The sequence below is a fragment of the Pleurodeles waltl genome, chromosome 4_2 (genome assembly GCF_031143425.1).
Source record: "Pleurodeles waltl isolate 20211129_DDA chromosome 4_2, aPleWal1.hap1.20221129, whole genome shotgun sequence".
Classification (NCBI taxonomy): domain Eukaryota; kingdom Metazoa; phylum Chordata; class Amphibia; order Caudata; family Salamandridae; genus Pleurodeles; species Pleurodeles waltl.
In genome coordinates this window covers 412,030,351-412,052,501 of record NC_090443.1, presented here as the reverse complement: position 1 = coordinate 412,052,501, position 22,151 = coordinate 412,030,351, and the positions used below count along the sequence as shown (strand labels likewise).

At 43.1% G+C, this 22,151-nt stretch overlaps 1 protein-coding gene across 1 annotated transcript in view; it reads left to right on the top strand.

The window, feature by feature from the left end:
* LOC138292818 (flavin-containing monooxygenase 5-like) overlaps nucleotides 1-22,151 on the top strand; it is a 373,180-nt gene that overhangs the window by 4,888 nt on the left and 346,141 nt on the right. The window contains exon 3 of the mRNA XM_069231613.1: nucleotides 1,232-1,290. Within this exon, the coding sequence (XP_069087714.1) occupies nucleotides 1,288-1,290 (3 nt within the window). The 5' untranslated portion in view covers nucleotides 1,232-1,287. The remainder of the gene's footprint in view (nucleotides 1-1,231; nucleotides 1,291-22,151) is intronic.

Here is a 22,151-nt window from a genome sequence, read left to right as displayed (position 1 = left end):
GACCATTCAGTGCCACAACCAGTGACGTAGATCGGGTGGGACGGCGCGTCCAGAAACCACATGAATAATATGTGTGGAAATTGTTGTTTTAACAGGACAGATGCAACCCCCCTGTATAACAACCTTGGCAGCTACCCATACAGCCTCGCTGGGACATCATAACGCTAACCGTCCACCTCTCCCCTCCCAGAGATGACCCCTTAACATGCCCTTGTCGAGCACAAAGTTTCTAATCTCTCCACACTCAAAACTTGACCCATCCACAACTCATGTGTATCCTCACAACTTTGGCTTCTTCTTTCCTTCTTAACTTGCCCTCCCTTACCCATCTGCACTTCATCTCTCTACTGGGTCTTAACCTGACCAACTTCCCTTGAAAGAACTTTAAAACCTGTTCAACTGACCACCCTTAACTTCCACCTGCTCATCAGCAACAAAAGCAGAACCATTCTGTCCCCTGAAAGCCCCAACCTGTCTCACCACAAAAAGGCCAATAACCAATATGGCAAACATAGTCCCTTTGAATAACGCCAAATATGCAGTCAATCTTCCTCAGTCTGCTGGGAGTGGGGGCGAGGTAAAACTCACTACCCTGCTGACCAACGTGTTAGTCTTCTTGAATAAAGGAGGGGTCCCTTTCCTCCTAGGTCCCTGCACCACACCACCCACCCAATAATCCCAGGGGAGGTAGAACTAAGGAGCACCCCCCCCCCCAAAGCCCAGTCCAAAGGGTAGTAGATCACTACAAGAAAGCGATAACAATTTCTACTCACAGTCACCTGACGGACAAACCTGATAAATGTGCACTGGCAGTCAAATAAAAGTGTATTGAAAAACTGCAGTACTAATCGAGCCATTTTTTTTCAATGCAATAAATATGAGGGCAGAGAAGGACAGATTAAGCAGCAAATTTGACTAAATTATGCAACAAGAAAATGCAAATGATGCAGTTTATTGCAGCACATTTTGTGATATCGTAATATATTTTGTCATTTGTATACGTTAACACTGGCTGTCTAATACGTTATTTCCCTATTTAGCCATGCTGCACATTATCGGGGATGAGTACATCATGGCTAAAATCCGTTGACAAAGTCAATAAGTCTTAAAGGCAAGACCTATTGGTTTGTCAAATGCTTGTTTGAAGATGGGTTTTACAGTGTCCTGCTTTAGTTAGGTTCATACAACGCCTAGAAGAAAGATTACTGATCTGTAAAATGTCTTTTTTCAGGTCGAGGATCTCAGTGTGAAGGTATTCAGTCGGTAGGACAGCTTGATTTACATTTCATGGTAAGTTTCTGAAGGTAATCCAGTGATGCACTGAGGTGGAGGTTTATGTCTATAGGACTTGTGGATGTGGGGGACTAAGAGTGAATAGTCCTGTGTATAGTGTTATTTTTAGCCATGATACATTTAGCTAAACCATTGCAGAACTCCTCTGTGTAGGAAAATTGGCGAATAACAAAAGACAAATTTGTTAGTTCATTTATGATTTTAAAGGTTTCTTTTGGGAGTAGAAATACATTTAGGGGCACATTTATGAATTTGTGGCCTAGTGCAGTACAGCATGTTGCCTTCCTATGCTGCTCTACGTCACAGGGAAAGGGCAGGAATGCACCATATTTATCCCAATACAGCGCATTTCTGTCCTTTCCACAGGGCTGCCGCAATGGGATGCCTAGCGCCAACACAGCCCCCCTTGCACCATGGTGAAAGGATGCCTGCATTGCATGTAGGATTGTTTCTTGTGGAGGAAGGAGCACATTTCTGCATCAAAAAAGTCCCCTGGCAAATAAAGATATTTCTCCTAGTTACGTCTCACCTGAGGAGGTGTAGGTGTTTTGCGCATTCCCAGGTCTACCACTTCGGGCAAAACTTAGAATGCATCAAAATCCATGGGTGTTGCATGGAAACACAAGATTTACACGAGATTAATTAAGCCACTCAGGGCCACGCAAGGTGGCCTTGCATGGCTTCATACATCTCATTTTCGAGTTGCGTCAGGCATACAACACGTTGGGTATTGCAAGTGCGATGCAATTAGGGTCATAAATATGGCCATTAGTATAGGGTACTTGTTTCGTAATTGAATTAATTCTTATATTCTAGTTTGATCTTTAAGGAAGAGTTAATGTTCCATTTCTGTTCCGATTTTCTAACTTCGAGTTAGAGTCTGTGGACCTCCAGGGTGAACCGTGGGGAGGTTTTATGAATTTTATAGGTTTTTGAAAGGTAGGCAGTGCCAAGAAGTCTGCAATTAAAGTAGTCTGTTACATATACTTATACTTGCTAGAGAGAGGGCTTCTAATTTTAGGAGGCGAGATAAACCCGCCTTTGAGGTAACTGGGATGCATCTTCTAATTGGGATCTGAAATATGGTGTGTTTTGCAAAGTTGCTCAGATTTTTGTGAGTTGTTAACCTAAAAAAAAATAGGAAAAAAGATCTGTTGATACCACAGGTTCCTGTGAGGGGTTGGGCGGAGGGTCTAGCTTCACTTATGGCAATAAAATATTACTTTATGTTAAGCAAAGCCCTTGAAATTCACTTAAAAATACAAAGGTTAAAGTGACATTATAGTTTGCTGAAAACTCCATTGCGAATGTAACGTTATAAACTTAAAAAATCAATGCAATTCACCAGTTATAGTTATCTCCTGTAATTATAACTCGTGCCCTAAGGTAGCTATAACTTGAACCCTTGCCAGGCACAGCTAATTTCCTCACATGTTGCATCATTCATGATTTTCTCTTAAATCATTTCTAACATCACTACAATATTTGAAATTATATAATTGATGTCAAAACTGTGCATGGCGGCGGGACGAGTTACAGTAACCCTAGGGCATGAGTGCCTCTCTCGCTCCACTCTCTGACTCATCCCAAGCCTTTCCAACTTTATGCAAAAAATACATCTGTATGTCTCACAATGTAAAATTACTTATATTGGTATGTACATATATGTGTTTGTGTGTATGTATATATATACAATATATGGTACACCAACAAATATAGAGGTGTATGCTTTCTACATAAATATTACTGTCATGTGTATATCTATGTATGTATGCATCTACTTAGATGTGTGGTTAAGCCTGTATACATGTACGTATTAGTTGTTTAGTTGTTTAAAAAAAAAACTTCTACTTCCTCCTCTGTCTCCATTCTCTGACTCATCTCAAACCTTGGTGTCTACTATGGGCTCCCAAATGTTTCCCTCCTCCTATCCAATCCATCCAATTAACAGGCACACATATCCACCACTGCAAATAACATCTCACATCTTCCCTATACTAATCCACCTCAATATAGCCTGTAGAAATATCAAGTACAACATGTTATCTAAATACATTTTCAAACAGCCACATTTTCAAGTGGTGTTTAAAGGAGAGTTCGTCCTCAATTGAGCGAAGTTGCAGAGGGAGAGAGTTCCAGGTAGTTGCTGCGAGGAACAAAAAGGAGGAACAGGCCCACTATTTCCTCTTTGTCCTAGGTACCACTGCTAGCACTGCGTCCTCAGAGCACAGAGGGCGGGCCGATGATACGGTTTAACCTTTTCCATAAGGTACCGAAGCCCAGGTGGTAGAAGGCTCTGTGAGTCAGGACTAGACCCTCAAACTTCACACTGTCTTTAAAGGGAAGTTAGTGTAGCTCTTTAAAATGCTGCCGTATATGACTTCTTTTAGGCACTTTTAAATGAAGCCGAGCTGCCATGTTCTGAACGACCTGTGTTTTTTTCAGTTGGTATGCTGGTAGGACCCAATAAAGGGCGTTCGCTTAGTCAAGTTGAGACGTGATGAGGGCACTGACTATCGTTTTCTAATAATGCCCAGGTAAAAGTTCGAGAAATTTCGTCAAGGATTTTAGAAACTTGCAACATATGCCTACAACAGCTCTGACCTTTGTGTTAAAAGAGATTTTATTATTGAGTTTTACCCCGAGATTCCTTGCAACAGCAGTGGGGGCAAGTGGTGGAGGAACATGACTAGGCCAACAATATCCATCCCATGTGGGGGGAGAACCGTTCAGTAACATCTCGGTTTTAATGGTGCTAGCAAATTGCTCCTGCGCATCCACTGAAACACAGCGGAAAGGCATGCCGTGAAATTAATTAGAGAATAAAGGGAATTTTTGTCCAATGTGAAGAAAATCTGAGAATCATCCATGCATGACACCATTTGCATGCCCAAGGTTTCGATCAGCTCCGCAAGTGTCATGTACACGTTAAACAAAGTTGGGCTCAAAGCTGACCTTTGGGGAACGCCGAACACTATGGTCTTAGGCTCTGACAAGTAGGGCGCCATCCATACTGCCTGACTGTGGTGCGAAAGAAAGGAGCGAAGCCGATCCACAGACACCAATATTTAAAAATCAATGCACTAGGATGGGGTTGAATAATAACGTGATACACTGTTCCTAAGAAAGGCCAGGGGACTATAGGATGAGAGCTCTAGAGTCCCATAACTCAGGAGCACGAGTCCTCACACACCCAAATGGGTGTCATGCTTCATCATCGGACAAGCTCCTCGTCAGACTGGCGCTGCAATGTCTGACGGGCACCACCCAGTGGGGGGCTCTTTGCCGGAGATCTTCTTGATGATGCCGCTCTCGCCCTCAGATAGATAAAGGGGGAAGACACCGCGGAGGGTTAGAAAAAGAAAGAATCTAAAATTGGCTCTGAACCCTGACTCGTTTTGACTTTATTCTATTAATGTCGGGTAGAGGCCAAGATTAAAAAACTCAACAAAAGAGTGAAACAGAGGTAATGCTCAACCACTCTCTAACTGTATATGTCATGGTGGTGGGTCAAGAAACTACAGTACCCCATCTCTGTATTGGGTCGACATGTTTCGCGTCTTAGTGGTCCACATGGATCCAGTGACGCTTCCTCAGGACCTAGTATGAATCAAACTCCTCCAACTATAAGCTGAATTGGCTAATTATAAATCAGAACTGACAGTCAAGACAGTAGATAACGTCAGTCACTTACAATCATTCATTGTGGCCATAGGTTCAGTTCCTATTCGTCGCCCCTCCCATTTAGAGTAGGGGCATCCTGGGATCACGCGGACCTACAACCAGATGTATATACCAAATTGAAGGTGTCTAGTTGTGGGTGGACAGACCTACCCTCGTCGCGCTCCCGAAGATTATGGGACTCTAGAGCTCTCATCCTATAGTCCCCTGGCCTTTCTTAGGAACAGTGTATCACGTTATTATTTAGCTTACATTGGAGGATATACACTGGACCTTTATCCCTCCCAATCCCCCCTTCTCTTGGACCTAGGATGGGGTTGGACACAATATTAAAAGCAGCTGATAGATCCAGGAGAAGCAATGTCACTTGCTTGCCTAGTCCACTCCAAACCTAATGATATCCAAAACCTCAACCAGGGTGGATTCTGTACTGAAACATGGTCTTAAGCCAGATTGGGATGGGTGTAGTAACTGATGTTGTTCCAGACATTTGGAGAGTTGTTTGCTAACCCACTCCTCCAGAATCTTACAGCAGGCAAGTAACAGTATGATAGGACCAAAATTAGCGAATACTGTTCTATCTGCTGATGGTTTCTTCAACAGGAGAACAAGTTTTGCCTGTTTCTAACAGCTGGATAATGTAGCCGAGCTAAGGGAACTATTTAGGAGAAGGTCGAAGGTGGGGTTAATGGTTTTACAGTTGGCCGCTAAAATATGTGGTGGGCACAGATCATCAGGTGATCAGAATTTCTAAGTTCTTAGCGCTTGTTCTGAATTGGACAGTGAAAAGGGCCTGAACTCAGCAAGGAAACAGGCCAAAGCCTAAAAGGTGGACTGTGTCTGCTCTATTGTCCCCAGTGAGTCGAGGGGGTTATTTGTTCCAGAGAGTGCCTCCACAATGCCACCAATTTTGTTGTAGAAGAAGTCTGATAGCTAAGAGCAAAGCTTTGGGGAAAGCTCGACGGGTATTTAAAGTGCATCTGGATGAGTCTTTTTTTCACTATTTTAAAGACATCTCTGGGCCTGCAGTCTGTATGAGCAAACTTCCTGGCAAGGAGGTCAGCTTGAGCCATTTTAATAGCCAGATGATAATCTGTCAGTGCACATTTGTGACATTCTTTGTCAGCTGGTTTTTAGGCTTCCCTCAACTTCTTTCTATTCTCTTGCAAAACTTATGCTGATTCCTAAGTTCATCGCTGAACCAAGGAACAGATAAGCGTCTGCTCTTAGCTGTGTCTGAACTCACAATCAGTGGTGGTCAAGGTGTTAGCCATATGTTGTAACCAATCTCTGAACATCTGAGAATCAGTCTTAATATCCCCACATACTTTAGGGATACTGGAGCAGAGAGTGTCTGTTCGGTAGAAATTATAGACCAGTTTCTGTAGGGCAGGGTAGGAATAGTCAGCATGTGGATTAACAGATCAGTGATTTGAGTGGGTGCACCGGTTGTTGGTTACAAGGAAAGCATGCGTGAAGTGATGGATAAGTGATCGGTTACCTCAGTAGTTGAAAATATGTGCGCTAGAAATAGTTACAGAACAGCAACACAGTGTAACATGACTACTATTTGAACAATCCCATACTTTAGTTTCGTATCAATCCCTCGATCCACTCTCACACATGATAATGTTCTGTGTACAGACCTTTTGTTTGAGATGCTCTTGCTGCAATAAAATATTTTCTGCAATGTGCTGCTTACTGATAGGTCCATGTTATATCAAACACCAAAAACAGACTGGGTGGAATAGTGTGAAGACATGGGAATGTTATTTCATTTATGGGTGAGTTATTTTGCGTTTAGATTGGGAGATGCAGGTGTGAGCATCTCTTGAAAAGGAGGGTTGATATATAAATGGATGGAAAGAAAGGCAATTGAACTGCATTAATCAGATGAAGGATGTCTGAGGAATAATGCAAGAGTAATTGGTTTGCGAAGATTGCACAGAGATGGAGAGATGATCCTTTATGATTGATAAATGAGCCACCAAGCGCTGGAACGCGGATCTCAGTTTAAATATCAGTTTATGAGGTAAGGCTTACCATCTAATCAGGAAGAATTCCCCACTACTGCGCTGGGCCGATGGTGTTTGATGTTAGTTGAAATTAACCAGGAGCTTTACTTCAAATTAAATAAATGCCACAATCTCAATTATATGCTCAGTCGATAATGAGAGTTGGTGTGAGCTTAATTGATTTTATTGATCAAATCTATTTTTTGATCAAATCTTTTTAGATTGATCAAATCTTTTTATATTTATCATCTTTATTGAGTCAGCATATGAAGTCATTATTATCAATCATTAGTTTTGTCATTATTTAAAATAAACAATCAATAAATGATAAGTGCTTTAAATGCGTTCCATAAAGGAATGAATCCCTATTCTAGGGGTGAGGTTGAGAAAAGGTTGAACTAGGTGTCAGTTAGAGCCCATAACAAGTTCTGTTAGAGAGAGATAACAAAACATAAAGCTTCAGCATCAAATATTTCAGTAATTCAATAAGCCATCAAACAGAACTTCCATAAAGATAGGTTCAAGAAACTCAGTAGAGTCTTTGCACAGCGTGGAGTATAGGTAAAGTGGCCGTGGTGAAAAATGTAGTATGACCTACTCAAGGACACGCACTTTCATAGACGTTTCAATCTAAAGCTCTTGTAACACAGTGCTTCTTCTTCCTCCAGTCAGCCAATCAGCTTTCGATGTCATCATGACAACAGGATGGCTTTTCATCTTCTCACCAGTAATACAATAGTCTACAGAGAGCAATGTCAAGTGAAATATTTTTATCAAATACAATGAAACTTTCATACAGGTTCACACTGTTAATTTACCTTTAGAAAAGCTGCATTTAATATATAAGCTTCTACATTACCTCACTAAAAGATAAATTGCCTGTTCATTATTTTACTGTGTTCATTGTGTGAGCAGAAGCATGTTGAAGAGTTAAACCAAAACATTATATGCATGATCAAAAATATGTCCATGTGAAGGTCAGAAATGAAACTTTTTAGCATTATATCAGCATTCCTTAAGCATGTCAGTTTGTCAGAAACTAAACATTTCACATTTTCATCCTAGGTCAGCTATCCAGAAAAATGTGGTTTCAGCTTTTCAGGCCTAGTATATGTAAATGGGACTGACTTCTACCTTTCTTTGCATTTAAGAGCACTTTTCTCTTTAAAGCCTACATTTTAATTATGCACATTATTGCATTATTTTCTCGATATTTAAAACGTTTTCGCACAAGTTATGATTGAGAGCATGTAGGTGAATGAAAGGAGCCATAGTTCAATGACTGTTTAATTAGATGAGTACCTGAGGGTATGTTTGAGTGAATGGAGGCATGCATTATTGACTGAATGAATGAATCGGTGGGGTATGTCTGAGTGAGCAGAGTTATGCATCAATGACTGAATGAGGTATGTTTGAGTGAACAGAGATATGCATCAATGACTGAATGAGTGGAGTATGTTTAAGTGAGCGGAGATATGCATTAGTGACTGAATGAATGGGGTATCGTAAGCAGGGTATGTATCACTGACTAAATCAATGAGATATGTTTGAGTGAACGAGGCATGCATCAATGGCTTGATGAATGGAGTATGTTTGAGTTTACGGAGGCGTGCATCAGTGACTGAGTGAATGAATTATGTTTGAGTGAGCAGAGATATGCGTCAATGGCTGAATGAATGGGGTATGTTTGAGTGAGGTGAGGTATGCATTAAAGACTGAGTGAATGGGATATGTTTGAGTGAGCAGAGGTATGCATCAAAAACTGACTGAAAGAGGTATTGTGAGCAGAGGTAAGCACGATGACTGAATGAATCGGATATGTATGAGTGAGAGAGGGAATGCATCAATTACTGAATAAATGTGGTATGTTTGAGTGAGTAGTGTATGCATCAATGACTAAATCAGTGGGGTTTGTTGAGTGAGCAGAGGCACGCATCAATGACTGAATGAATGGAGTATGTTTGAGTGAGCGGAGGCATGCATCAATGGCTGAATGAATGGAGTATGTTTGAGTGGGCGGAGATATGCATCGAAGAGTGAAGGAATGGGGTATGTTTGAGTGAGTGGAGGTATGTATCAATGACTGAGTGAACTGGATATGTTTGAGTGCGCGGAGGCATGCATCAAAGACTGAATGACTGGAGTATGTTTGACTGAGCGGAGATACGCATCAATGACTGAATTAATGTGGTCATTGAGTGAGCGGATGTATGCATTAATGACTGAATGAGGTCATGTGATTGGAGGTACGCATCAATGACTGAATGAATGGGGTATGCTTGAGTGAGCAGAGGTATCAATAACTGAACACACGGTGTATGTTTGAGTGAGTGGGATAGTGCATCAATGGCTAAATGAATGTGGTATGTCTGAGTTAGTATAAGTATCAATCATTGATTGAAAGAATGGCGTATGTTTGAATGAGCGAAGATTCTTATCAATGACTGAAGAAAAGGGGTATGTTTGAGTGAGCGGAGATATTCATTAAGGACTGATTAAATGGGGTGTTTTTGAGTGAGCCGAGGTATCCATCAATGACTGAGTGAATGGGGTATATTTGTGTGTGTGGGAGTATGCATCAATAACTGAATGAATGGGTTGGTAAGCTGAGGTAAGCCATGGAGCTGGGTTGACTCAAAGTTGAGAACTGAATGAACGAGTGAGCTCTTCAGCTTTGCTCACAGTTTAACGTCTTACACTAAAGCGGCCATGAGTGATGAACATCGGACATCGCTCCCATCCCTTATCCGGCTGAAATAACCGCATGAAAAAACAATGCATTAGCCCTACCTCCCCAAAAATATAAACGAATAAATGAGTGAGGGAGTGACTGGCGCTATTACTAATTACATGGGTGAGTGGGGGAATGTATTAGCGAGTGGAGTTATGCACCAATGACTCAGCCAATCTGTGGCTAAGTGGCGACATGTGTGAGTCAATGACTGAGCGAGTGGGTGGGTGAATCTAGGTATCCACGAGGAAGCTGAGGTATGTTCAGTTCAATGACTGTTGGGTGAATGGAGGTGTACATCAATGACTAGGCGATTTGATGGACATGAAGAGGTACACATTGTGGAGTGAATGATAATGGATAGGGAGCTGAAGGGATGTGTTTATCAGTGACTGGGTGAAGGGATGGGTGAGTAGAGGTATATGTTCATCAACAGCTAGGAAAAGGGGTGGTTGGGTGGAGGTACCTGTGTTTCAGTGAAGTTGTGCATCAATGACTGAATTAATGGGCGGACATGTTTAGGTATACATGAGCACATGAAGGTATTCCTTAATGAATGTTAATGGGTGAGTGGAGGTACGCGTGAGTGAGCGGAGGTATGCACCAATGACGAAGTGAATGGGGAGGCTAGTGGAGATATGACTGAATGAATAAATGTCTGAACGAATGCATGGATAAATGGATGGGTCAAGGGAGGTTTGGCCCGAGTGCAGGAAAGTATGTCTAAATGACTGTGAGAGGAGACATACGTAAGCGGAGGTATGCAGCTATTACTGTGCAAATGGGTTGGTATGGGCAGGTATGTATGAGCATGCAGCAGCATGTAGTGATGATTGTTGAATGGTTTAGCATGTGGAGCATATATTCGTGCAAAGAATTACCATCACACGATAAAAGTACTTGACGCCAGTAGACCACTGCAAGTATAAAGGTAGAGGTGGGAATGTGTTGTGGGGGAGGGGGTATAAGTCTAAGCAAGTATAGGTGAAGGCATACACTTAAAGACATAGCGAGTGAAAAGGCCGAGTGGTGGTTTAGAAACGGGGGGAGATGAATGACTAAAGAGTTGGGAGTGTACATGAATACAAGGATGACTGAATGAGTGGAGATAAGTGTGGATGACTGTGTGGATACATGAGTGAGAGTAAGTGTGTTAATGCAGACAGGCAAGTGAGCACATAGAGGAGGCAGGGAATAGAGATATACGTGAATGAGCACATAAGTAGGTGGGTAATGAGTCAATATGATGGTGATTCTATAGGAAGATGGGTGAGTAAAGGGATAGTTTAGTGAGTTATTAAAGGAATGAGTGATAGCAGAAAGAGGAATGGATGTCTGAATAGATGTAATTATTAAAGAGTGAGTAGGCAGGGGTATTGCTGGGTGAGTGCACATAGGGTAGCTGAGTAAACAATGAGTGAGACATGAGTGAGTGAATTAATATTATAGTGGGTAGAGACAGGTGAGGAGAGAAGAGGATGGAAAAGTGAGAGGCAGACAAATTGGTAACTGAGTGAACAGGAAGATCCATGAGTCAATGAATTAGATGATTAGGGGATGAATAAGAGAATGAATTGTGATATCCGGCTCTCCATCTGACCCCTGCACTCACCACATCCTCAACAAAGCAAGCTCCGTCATCGCACCCCAACTACGGAAGATCATCAACAGCTCCTTCAAGTCCGCCACCTTCCCAGAGAGCTGGGAACATGCCGAGATCAACGCCCTCCTCAAAAAACTGAAGGCGGACCCAAAGGACCTCAAGAACTTCTGGACTATCTCCCTGCTCCCCTTCCCGGCAGAAGTCATTGAGAAGGCTGTCAACAGAAAACTAACCCGCTTCCTCGAGGAGAACTGCACCCTGGACCCTTCCCAATTCGGATTCCGCAGCAACCACAGTACCGAAACTGCCGTCATCGCCACCACCGATGACATCAGAACCATCCTGGTCGACGGCGAAACCGCGGCCCTCATCCTCCTGGACCTCTCGGCCGCATTCGACACCGTCTGCCACCACACCCTACACTCATGCCTCAGCAATGCAGGAATCTGCGACAGCGCCTTGGACTGGGTCACCTCCTTTCTCACCGGCAGATCCCAGAGAGTCCGCCTCCCCCATTCTGCTCGGAGGACACCAAAATCATCTGCGGCATTCCCCTGGTTTCGTCCCTCAGCCCGACCGTCTTCAACGTTTACATGGCTCCGCTTGCTAACACCACCTGATCCCACAACCTCAACATCATCTCATAGGCCGATGACACCCAGCTGATCCTCTCCCTCACCTAGGACTCCGCCAAGACCAACCTCCACGAAGGAATGAAGGCCATCGCCGAATGAATGAAGAACAGCTGCCTCAAATTCAATTCTGACAAGATGGAAGTCCTCATCTTCAGCTCCACCCCCTCCACATGGGATGACTCCTGGAGGCCTGCCACTCTCGGAGCCCCTCCGTCTCCCACCGACCACGCACACAACCTAGGATTCATCTTGGATCCTCATTATCCATGACCCAGCATGTCAACGCCATCTCCTCCTCCTGCTTCAACACCCTCCGCATGCTCCAAAAGATCTACAAATGGATCCCCACCAAAACCAGAAGAACAGTCACCCAAGCCCTCGTAAGCAGCAAACTGGACTAAGGCAATGCCCTCTACGCAGGAACCACGGCCAAACTCCAGAAGAGGCTGCAACGCATCTAGAATGCCTTTGCACGCCTCATCCTGGACATCCCCCGCCACTGCCACATCACAGGCCATCTGAGAGACCTGCACTGGTTCCCAGTCAACAAGAGAATCGCCTTCAAACTCCTCACCCACGCTCACAAAGCACTGTACAACACCGGACCAGAATACTTCAACAGACTGCTCTCCTTCTACACCCCGACGCAACATCACCGCTCCGCCGACCTCGCCCTCGCAACCATCCCACGCATCCACAAAACTACAACCGGCGGCAGATCATTCTCGCACCTCGCCGCCAAGACGTGGAACACTCTTCCCACTCACCTGCGTCAGACCAAAGACCTCCTTACCTTCAGGAAACTTCTCAAGACCTGGCTGTTCGAGCAGTAGCAGCACCTTCCCCCCATCACCCCCCCCCCCCCACCTCAGCGCCTTGAGACCCTCACGAGTGAGTAGTGCACTTTACAAGTTCCTGATTGGTTGATTGATTGATATCAGTGACTGAGTGAACGTGAGGCAGGACAGGTGAGTGACTGAATGGAGTGATGAATGTGTAAATGGACAGGGAATGATTGACGATGAGAGGTTTGGAAGTGATTGGAGGTATCATCTATAAAAGTTGATTCACAAAGGTAAACATACACTTTTGTGTAAGTTTACGATTGTTTGCTATTCACAAAGGGATTTACGTGTAGTATATTTACAAGTGCGGAGTCTCCACACCTTAAAAGACCTATCTTTTTATGTACAGAGACTCCACACTCGTAAAAATACTACTCGTAAATAACTTTGTGAGTAGCAAACAATTGTAAACTTGCACAAAAGTGTAAGTTTATCTTTGAGAACCAGGCCTTAAGGGTCTGACTGGATAAATGAGATATTATGTGATGAGTGACTGAATAAATAGAGTGATGGCTGAGTGCATGCTCTGAGCTCTGTATGATTGAGTGGATAGAGGGATGCACGTGTGGCTAGGTGCAGGAAGGTGATGGATGACTAGAAGGATTAGAGAGTGAGTGGGTTTAGACAACAGAGGAAGTGGCTCGAAGGAAGATAGATAAATGGATTAGTGAGTGAGCAGAGGGATCATTAAGTGCAATGGAGTGATTGCTCAGTGAGTGGATAGAGATGTGCGCGCGAGTGAATAAAGTGGTGTGTCAGTGAGTGAACAGATGCATGGGTGGATGAGTATATAGGGGCATGGGTCAATAAGTGAATGAGTGCCAGGACCCTCATCTGGAGGTCATTGCAGCTTGCACAACCCATTGCCCTGCCAGCGCTACCAAGGACAGTACCAACAGAACTGCCAATCATCAGACTCCTTCAACTGTGACAATTTGGACTATTCCTGGCCCCCAAAGATGTATGAGTGGCTTGCACAGCAGGTATTGGCCACCTTTAATGTATGTTGAATTAAGAAACAACTGTTATATTGTTCATCTGGAAAGTTGACAAACAGCACCACCTTGTGGCAGGCTGTCATAAGTGCGGGTGTTGACAATTCAGTGCCAGTGCCGAGCACAGGAAACCACCGGACCAAATTAAGCACTAACATGGCGAGTGAGTTAACCTCATTGAGATCAGATACTCTGTGGGACAAAGGTCTGTCATATGCCTGCTTTATGAAACTCCTTAATAAATTGGGAAAAGTGCATGCCCTTGCAGCAGATAAACTGATCTCATGTAAAAGAATTTAGTACCAGCATGGCTAATACTGCTTTCACACAAACCGCCACAGCAACAGAACTACCTATTTAAAACCTTTGCAACATATTACAAAACTAGGATGTAGCAATTATGATACAATATAATACAATAAGGATTTGTAAAGTGTGCAGCTGCCTCTGAAGAATCACAACCAAAGGAAGTTGCCTAGTTGTCAAACAAATATGTCTACAGGAGTTTCCGAAAGATTAATTCAGATGACGCGAAATTGAGCTTAGAAGGCAGGGAACTCCATAATTTGGCGGTTAAACAAGCGAAAGAACGGACAGTCGCCTCTCCTTGCTGACCCATGGAATGAGTAGAAATTTTTGGCAATTGGACCGAAGAGCTTTCTTCTGTTGATTGGAAAGCAGTCTTTTCCTTAGGTACCTGGGGCCTTTCTGTTCACAGACTCTCCAGGCATAGGTAAGGGCTTTAAATTTAATGTGGCTAACAATGGGTAGTCAATGAAGACTGCGCAAGGGAACGATAACAGAGGTGCAAGCAGAAATCTTCAAAATCAACCGGGATGCCGCATTCTGAATAATCTATAAGTGATGGAGCAGATAAAAGGATAGATCTAAGTACAGGCTATTAGCATAGTCTAGTTCAACACATCCACATCTCATGGGCCGACGACACCCAGCTGATCCTCTCCCTCACCTAGGACTCCGCCAAGACCAACCTCCATGAAGGAATGAAGGCCACATCTTCAAGTGGTGTTTAAAGATGAGTTCGTCCTCAATTGAGCGAAGTTGCAGAGGGAGAGAGTTGCAGGTAGTTTCTGCGAGGAATAAAAAGGAGGAACAGGCCCACTATTTCTTCTTTGTCCTAGGTACCACTGCTAGCAGTGCGTCCTCAGAGCACAGAGGGAGGGCCGGATTATACGGTTTAACCTTTTCCATAAGGTACCGAAGCCCAGAGTGGTAGAAGGCTCTGTGAGTCAGGACTAGACCCTTAAACTTCACACTGTATTTAAAGGGAAGTTAGTGTAGCTCTTCAAAATGCTGCTGCATTTGATTTCTTTTTGGTACTTTTAAATGAAGCCGAACTGCCATGTTCTGAACGACCTGCGTTTTTTTCAGTTGGTATGCTGGTGGGACCCAATAAAGGGCGTTCGCTTAGTCAAGTTGAGACGTGATGAGGGCACTGACTATCATTTTCTAATAATGCCCAGGTAAAAGGTCGAGAAATTTCATCAAGGATTTTAGAAACTTGCAACATATGCCTACAACAGCTCTGGCCTTTGTGTTTAAAGAGATTTTATTATTGAGTTTTACCCCGAGATTCCTTGCAACAGCAGTGGGAGCAAGTGGTGGAGGAACATGACTAGGCCAACAATATCCATCCCATGTGGGGGGAGAACCGAACAGTAATATCTCGGTTTTACTAGTGCTAGCAAATTGCTCCTGCGCTTCCACTGGAACACAGCGGAAAGGCATGCCTTGAAATTTATTAGAGAATTCAGGGCATTTTTGTCCAATGTGAAGACAATCTGAGAATCATCCACGTATGACACCACTTGCATGCCCAAGGTTTCGATTAGCTCTGCAAGTGTCATGTACACGTTAAACAAAGTTGGGCTCAACGCTGACCCTTGGGGAACGCCGAACACTCGTGTCTTAGGTTCTGACAAGTAGGGCGCCATCCATACTGCCTGACTGTGGTGCGAAAGAAAGGAGCGAAGCCGATCCACAGACACCAATATTTCCAAATCAATGCACTAGGATGGAGTTGGACACAATATTAAAAGCAGCTGATAGATCCAGGAGGGGCAATGTCACGTGCTTCCCTGGTCGACTGCCAACCTAATGATATCCAAAACATCAACCAGGGTGGATTCTGTACTGAAACATGGTCTTAAGCCAGATTCGGATGGGTGTAGTAACTGATGTTGTTCCAGACATTTGGAGAGTTGTTTGTTAACCCACTCCTCCAGAATCTTACAGCAGGCCAGTAACAGTGTGATAGGACCAAAATTAGCGAATACTGTTCTATCTGCTGATGGTTTCTTCAACAGGAGAACAAGTTTTGCCTGTTTCCAACAGCTGGGTAATGTAGCCGAGCTAAGGGAACTATTTAGGAGAAGGACGAAGGTGGGGTTAATGGTTTTACAGTTAGCCGCTCAAATATGTGGTGGGCACAGATCATCAGGTGATCAGAATTTCTAAGTTCTTAGCGCTTGTTCTGAATTGGACAGTGAAAAGGGCCTGAACTCAGCAAGGAAACAGGCCAAAGCCTAAAAGGTGGACTGTGTCTGCTCTATTGTCCCCCAGTGAGTCGAGGGGGTTATTTGTTCCAGAGAGTGCCTCCACAATGCCACCAATTTTGTTGTAGAAGAAGTCTGATAGCTAAGAGCAAAGCTTTGGGGAAAGCTCGACGGGTATTTAAAGTGCATCTGGATGAGTCTTTTTTTCACTATTTTAAAGACATCTCTGGGCCTGCAGTCTGTATGAGCAAACTTCCTGGCAAGGAGGTCAGCTTGAGCCATTTTAATAGCCAGATGATAATCTTTCAGTGCACATTTGTAACATTCTTTGTCAGCTGGTTGTTATGCTTCCCTCAACTTCTTTCTATTCTCTTGTAAAACTTATGCTGATTCCTAAGTTCATCGCTGAACCAAGGAACAGATACGCGTCTGCTCTTAGCTGTGCCTGAACTCACAATCAGTGGTGGTCAAGGTGTTAGCCATATGTTGTAACCAATCTCTGAACATCTGAGAATCAGTCTTAATATCCCCACATACTTTAGGGATACTGGAGCAGAGAGTGTCTGTTCGGTAGAAATTATAGACCAGTTTCTGTAGGGCAGGGTAGGAATAGTCAGCATGTGGATTAACAGATCAGTCATTTGAGTGGGTGCACCGGTTGTTGGTTACAAGGAAAGCATGCGTGAAGTGATGGATAAGTGATTGGTTACCACAGAAGTTGAAAATATGTGCACTAGAAATAGTTACAGAACAGCAACACACTGTACCATGACTACTATTTGAACAATCCCATACTTTAGTTTCGTATCAATCCCTCGATCCACTCTCACACGTGATAATGTTCTGTGTACAGACCTTATGTTTGAGATGCTCTTGCTGCAATAAAATATTTTCTGCAATGTGCTGCTTACTGATAGGTCCATGTTATATCAAACACCAAAAACAGACTGGGTGGAATAGTGTGAAGACATGGGAATGTTATTTCATTTATGGGTGAGTTATTTTGCGTTTAGATTGGGAGATGCAGGTGTGAGCATATCTTGAAAGGGAGGGTTGATATATAAATGGATGGAAAGAAAAGGCAATTGAACTGCATTAATCAGATGAAGGATGTCTGAGGAATAATGCAAGAGTGATTGGTTTGAGAAGATTGCACAGAGATGGAGAGATGATCCTTTATGATTGATAAATGAGCCACCAAGCGCTGGAACGCGGATCTCAGTTTAAATATCAGTTTATGAGGTAAGGCTTACCATCTAATCAGGAAGAATTCCCCACTACTGCACTGGGCTGATGGTGTTTGATGTTAGTTGAAATTAACCAGGAGCTTTACTTCAAATTAAATAAATGTCACAATCTGATTTATATGCTCAGTCGATAATGAGAGTTGGTGCGAGCTTAATGGATTTTATTGATCAAATCTTTTTATTGATCAAATCTTTTTATATTTATCATCTTTATTGAGTCAGAATATGAAGTCATTATTATCAATCATTAGTTTTGTCATTATTTAAAATAAACAATAAATGATAAGTGCATTAAATGCGTTCCATAAAGGAATGAATCCCTATTCTAGGGGTGAGGTTGAGAAAAGGTTGAACTAGGTGTCAGTTAGAGCCCATAACAAGTTCTGTTAGAGAGAGATAACAAAACATAAAGCTTCAGTATCAAATATTGCAGTAATTCAATAAGCCATCACACAGAACTTCCATAAAGATAGGTTCAAGAAACTCAGTAGAGTCTCTGCACAGCGTGGAGTATAGGTAAAGTGGCCGTGGTGAAAAATGTAGTATGACCTACTCTAGGAACACGCACTTTCATAGACGTTTCAATTTAAAGCTCTTGTAACTCGGTGCTTCTTCTTTCTCCAGTCAGCCAATCAGCTTTCGATGTCATCACGACAACAGGATGGCTTTTCATCTTCTCACCAGGAATACAATAGTCTACAGAGAGCAATGTCAAGTGAAATATTTTTATCAAATACAATGAAACTTTCATACAGGTTCACACTGTTAATTTGCCTTTAGAAAAGCTGCATTTAAAATATAAGCTTCTACATTACCTCACTAAAAGATAAATTGCCTGTTCATTATTTTACTGTGTTCATTGTGTGAGCAGAAACACGTTGAAGAGTTAAACCAAAACAATATATGCATGATGAAAAATATGTCCATGTGAAGGTCAGAAATGAAACTTTTTAGCATTATATCAGCATTCCTTAATCATGTCAGTTTGTCAGGAACTAAACATTTCACATTCTTATCCTAGGTCAGCTATCCAGAAAAATGTGGTTTCAGCTTTTCAGGCCTAGTATATGTAAATGGGACTGACTTCTACCTTTCTTTGCATTTAAGAGCACTTTTCTCTTTAAAGCCTACATTTTAATTATACACAATATTGCATTATTTTCTCGATATTTAAAACGCTTTCGCACAAGTAATGATTGAGAGCATGTAGGTGAATGAAAGGAGCCATAGTTCAATGACTGTTTAATTAGATGAGTACCTGAGGGTATGTTTGAGTGAATGGAGGCATGCATTATTGACTGAATGAATGAATCGGTGGGGTATGTCTGAGTGAGCAGAGTTATGCATCAATGACTGAACGAATGAGGCATGTTTGAGTGAACAGAGATATGCATCAATGACTGAATGAGTGGAGTATGTTAAAGTGAGCGGAGATATGCATTAGTGACTGAATGAATGGGGTATCGTAAGCAGGGTATGTATCACTGACTAAATCAATGAGATATTTTTGAGTGAACGAGGCATGCATCAATGGCTTAATGAATGGAGTATGTTTGAGTTAACGGAGGCTTGCATCAGTGACTGAGTGAATGAATTATGTTTGAGTGAGCAGAGATATGCGTCAATGGCTGAATGAATGGGGTATGTTTGAGTGAGGTGAGGTATGCATTAAAGACTGAGTGAATCGGATATGTTTGAGTGAGCAGAGGTATGCATCAAAAACTGACTTAATGAGGTATTGTGAGCAGAGGTAAGCACGATGACTGAATGAATCGGATATGTATGAGTGAGAGAGGGAATGCATCAATTACTGAATAAATGTGGTATGTTTGAGTGAGTAGTGTATGCATCAATTACTAAATCAGTGGGGTATGTTGAGTGAGCAGAGGCACGCATCAATGACTGAATGAATGGAGTATGTTTGAGTGAGCGGAGGCATGCATCAATGGCTGAATGAATGGAGTATGTTTGAGTGGGGGGAGATATGCATCGAAGACTGAAGGAATGGGGTATGTTTGAGTGAGTGGAGGTATGTATCAATGACTGAGTGAACTGGATATGAGTGCGTGGAGGCATGCATCAAAGACTGAATGACTGGAGTATGTTTGACTGAGCGGAGATACGCATCAATGACTGAATTAATGTGGTCATTGAGTGAGCGGATGTATGCATTAATGACTGAATGAGGTAATGTGATTGGAGGTACGCATCAATGACTGAATGAATGGGGTATGATTGAGTGAGCAGAGGTATCAATAACTGAACACACGGTGTATGTTTGAGTGCGTGGGATATGCATCAATGGCAAAATGAATGTGGTATGTCTGAGTTAGTATAAGTATGAATCGATGATTGAAAGAATGGCGTATGTTTGAGTGAGCGAAGATTCTTATCAATGACTGAACAAAAGGGGTATGTTTGAGTGAGCGGAGATATTCATTAAGTACTGATTAAATGGGGTGTTTTTGAGTGAGCCGAGGTATCCATCAATGACTGAGTGAATGGGGTATGTTTGTGTGTGTGGGAGTATGCATCAATAACTGAATGAATGGGTTGGTAAGCTGAGGTAAGCCATGGAGCTCAGTTGACTCAAAGTTGAGAACTGAATGAACGAGTGAGCTCTTCAGCTTTGCTCACAGTTTAACGTCTTACACTAAAGCGGCCATGAGTGATGAACATCGGACATCGCTCCCATCCCTTATCCGGCTGAAATAACCGCATGAAAAAACAATGCATTAGCCCTACCTCCCCAAAAATATAAACGAATAAATGAGTGAGGGAGTGACTGGCGCTATTACTAATTGCATGGGTGAGTGGGGGAATGTATTAGCGAGTGGAGTTAAGCACCAATGACTCAGCCAATCTGTGGCTAAGTGGCGACATGTGTGAGTCAATGACTGAGCGAGTGGGTGGGTGAATCTAGGTATCCACGAGGAAGCTGAGGTATGTTCAGTTCAATGACTGTTGGGTGAATGGAGGTGTACATCAATGACTAGGCGATTTGATGGACATGAAGAGGTACACATTGTGGAGTGAATGATAATGGATAGGGAGCTGAAGGGATGTGTTTATCAGTGACTGAGTGAAGGGATGGGTGAGTAGAGGTATATGTTCATCAACAGCTAGGAAAAGGGGTGGTTGGGTGGAGGTACCTGTGTTCCAGTGAAGTTGTGCATCAATGACTGAATCAATGGGCGGACATGTTTAGGTATACATGAGCTCATGAAGGTATTCCTTAATGAATGTTAATGGGTGAGTGGAGGTACGCGTGAGTGAGCGGAGGTATGCACCAATGACGAAGTAAATGGGGAGGCTAGTGGAGATATGACTGAATGAATGAATGTCTGAATGAATGCATGGATAAATGGATGGGTCAAGGGAGGTTTGGCCCGAGTGCAGGAAAGTATGTCTAAATGACTGTGAGAGGAGACATATGTAAGCAGAGGTTTGCAGCGATTACTGTGCAAATGGGTTGGTATGGGCAGGTATGTATGAGCATGCAGCAGCATGTAGTGATGATTGTTGAATGGTTTAGCATGTGGAGCATATATTCGTGCAAAGAATTACCATCACACGATAAAAGTACTTGACGCCAGTAGTCCACTGCAAGTATAAAGGTAGAGGTGGGAATGTGTTGTGGGGGAGGGGGTATAAGTCTAAGCAAGTATAGGTGAAGGCATACACTTAAAGACATAGCGAGTGAAAAGGCCGAGTGGTGGTTTAGAAACGGGGGAAGATGAATGACTAAAGAGTTGGGAGTGTACATGAATACAAGGATGACTGTGTGGATACATGAGTGAGAGTAAGTGTGTTAATGCAGACAGGCAAGTGAGCACATAGAGGAGGCAGGGAATAGAGATATACGTGAATGAGCACATAAGTAGGTGGGTAATGAGTCAAGATGATGGTGATTCTATAGGGAGGTGGGTGAGTAAAGGGAAAGTTTAGTGAGTTATTAAAGGAATGAGTGATAGCAGAAAGAGGAATGGATGTCTGAATAGATGTAATTATTAAAGAGTGAGTAGGCAGGGGTATTGCTGGGTGAGTGCACAGAGGGTAGCTGAGTAAACAATGAGTGAGGCATGAGTGAGTGAATTAATATTATAGTGGGTAGAGACAGGTGAGGAGAGAAGAGGATGGAAAAGTGAGAGGCAGACAAATTGGTAACCGAGTGAACAGGAAGATCCATGAGTCAATGAATTAGATGATTAGGGGATGAATAAGAGAATGAATTGTGATATCCGGCTCTCCATCTGACCCCTGCCCTCACCACATCCTCAACAAAGCAAGCTCCGTCATCGCACCCCAACTACGGAAGATCATCAACAGCTCCTTCAAGTCCGCCACCTTCCCAGAGAGCTGGAAACATGCCGAGATCAACGCCCTCCTCAAAAAACTGAAGGCGGACCCAAAGGACCTCAAGAACTTCAGCTTATCTCCCTGCTCCCCTTCCCGGCAAAAGTCATTGAGAAGGCTGTCAACAGACAACTAACCCGCTTCCTCGAGGAGAACTGCACCCTGGACCCTTCCCAATCTGGATTCCGCAGCAACCACAGTACACGATACTGCCTTCATCGCCGCCACCGTTGG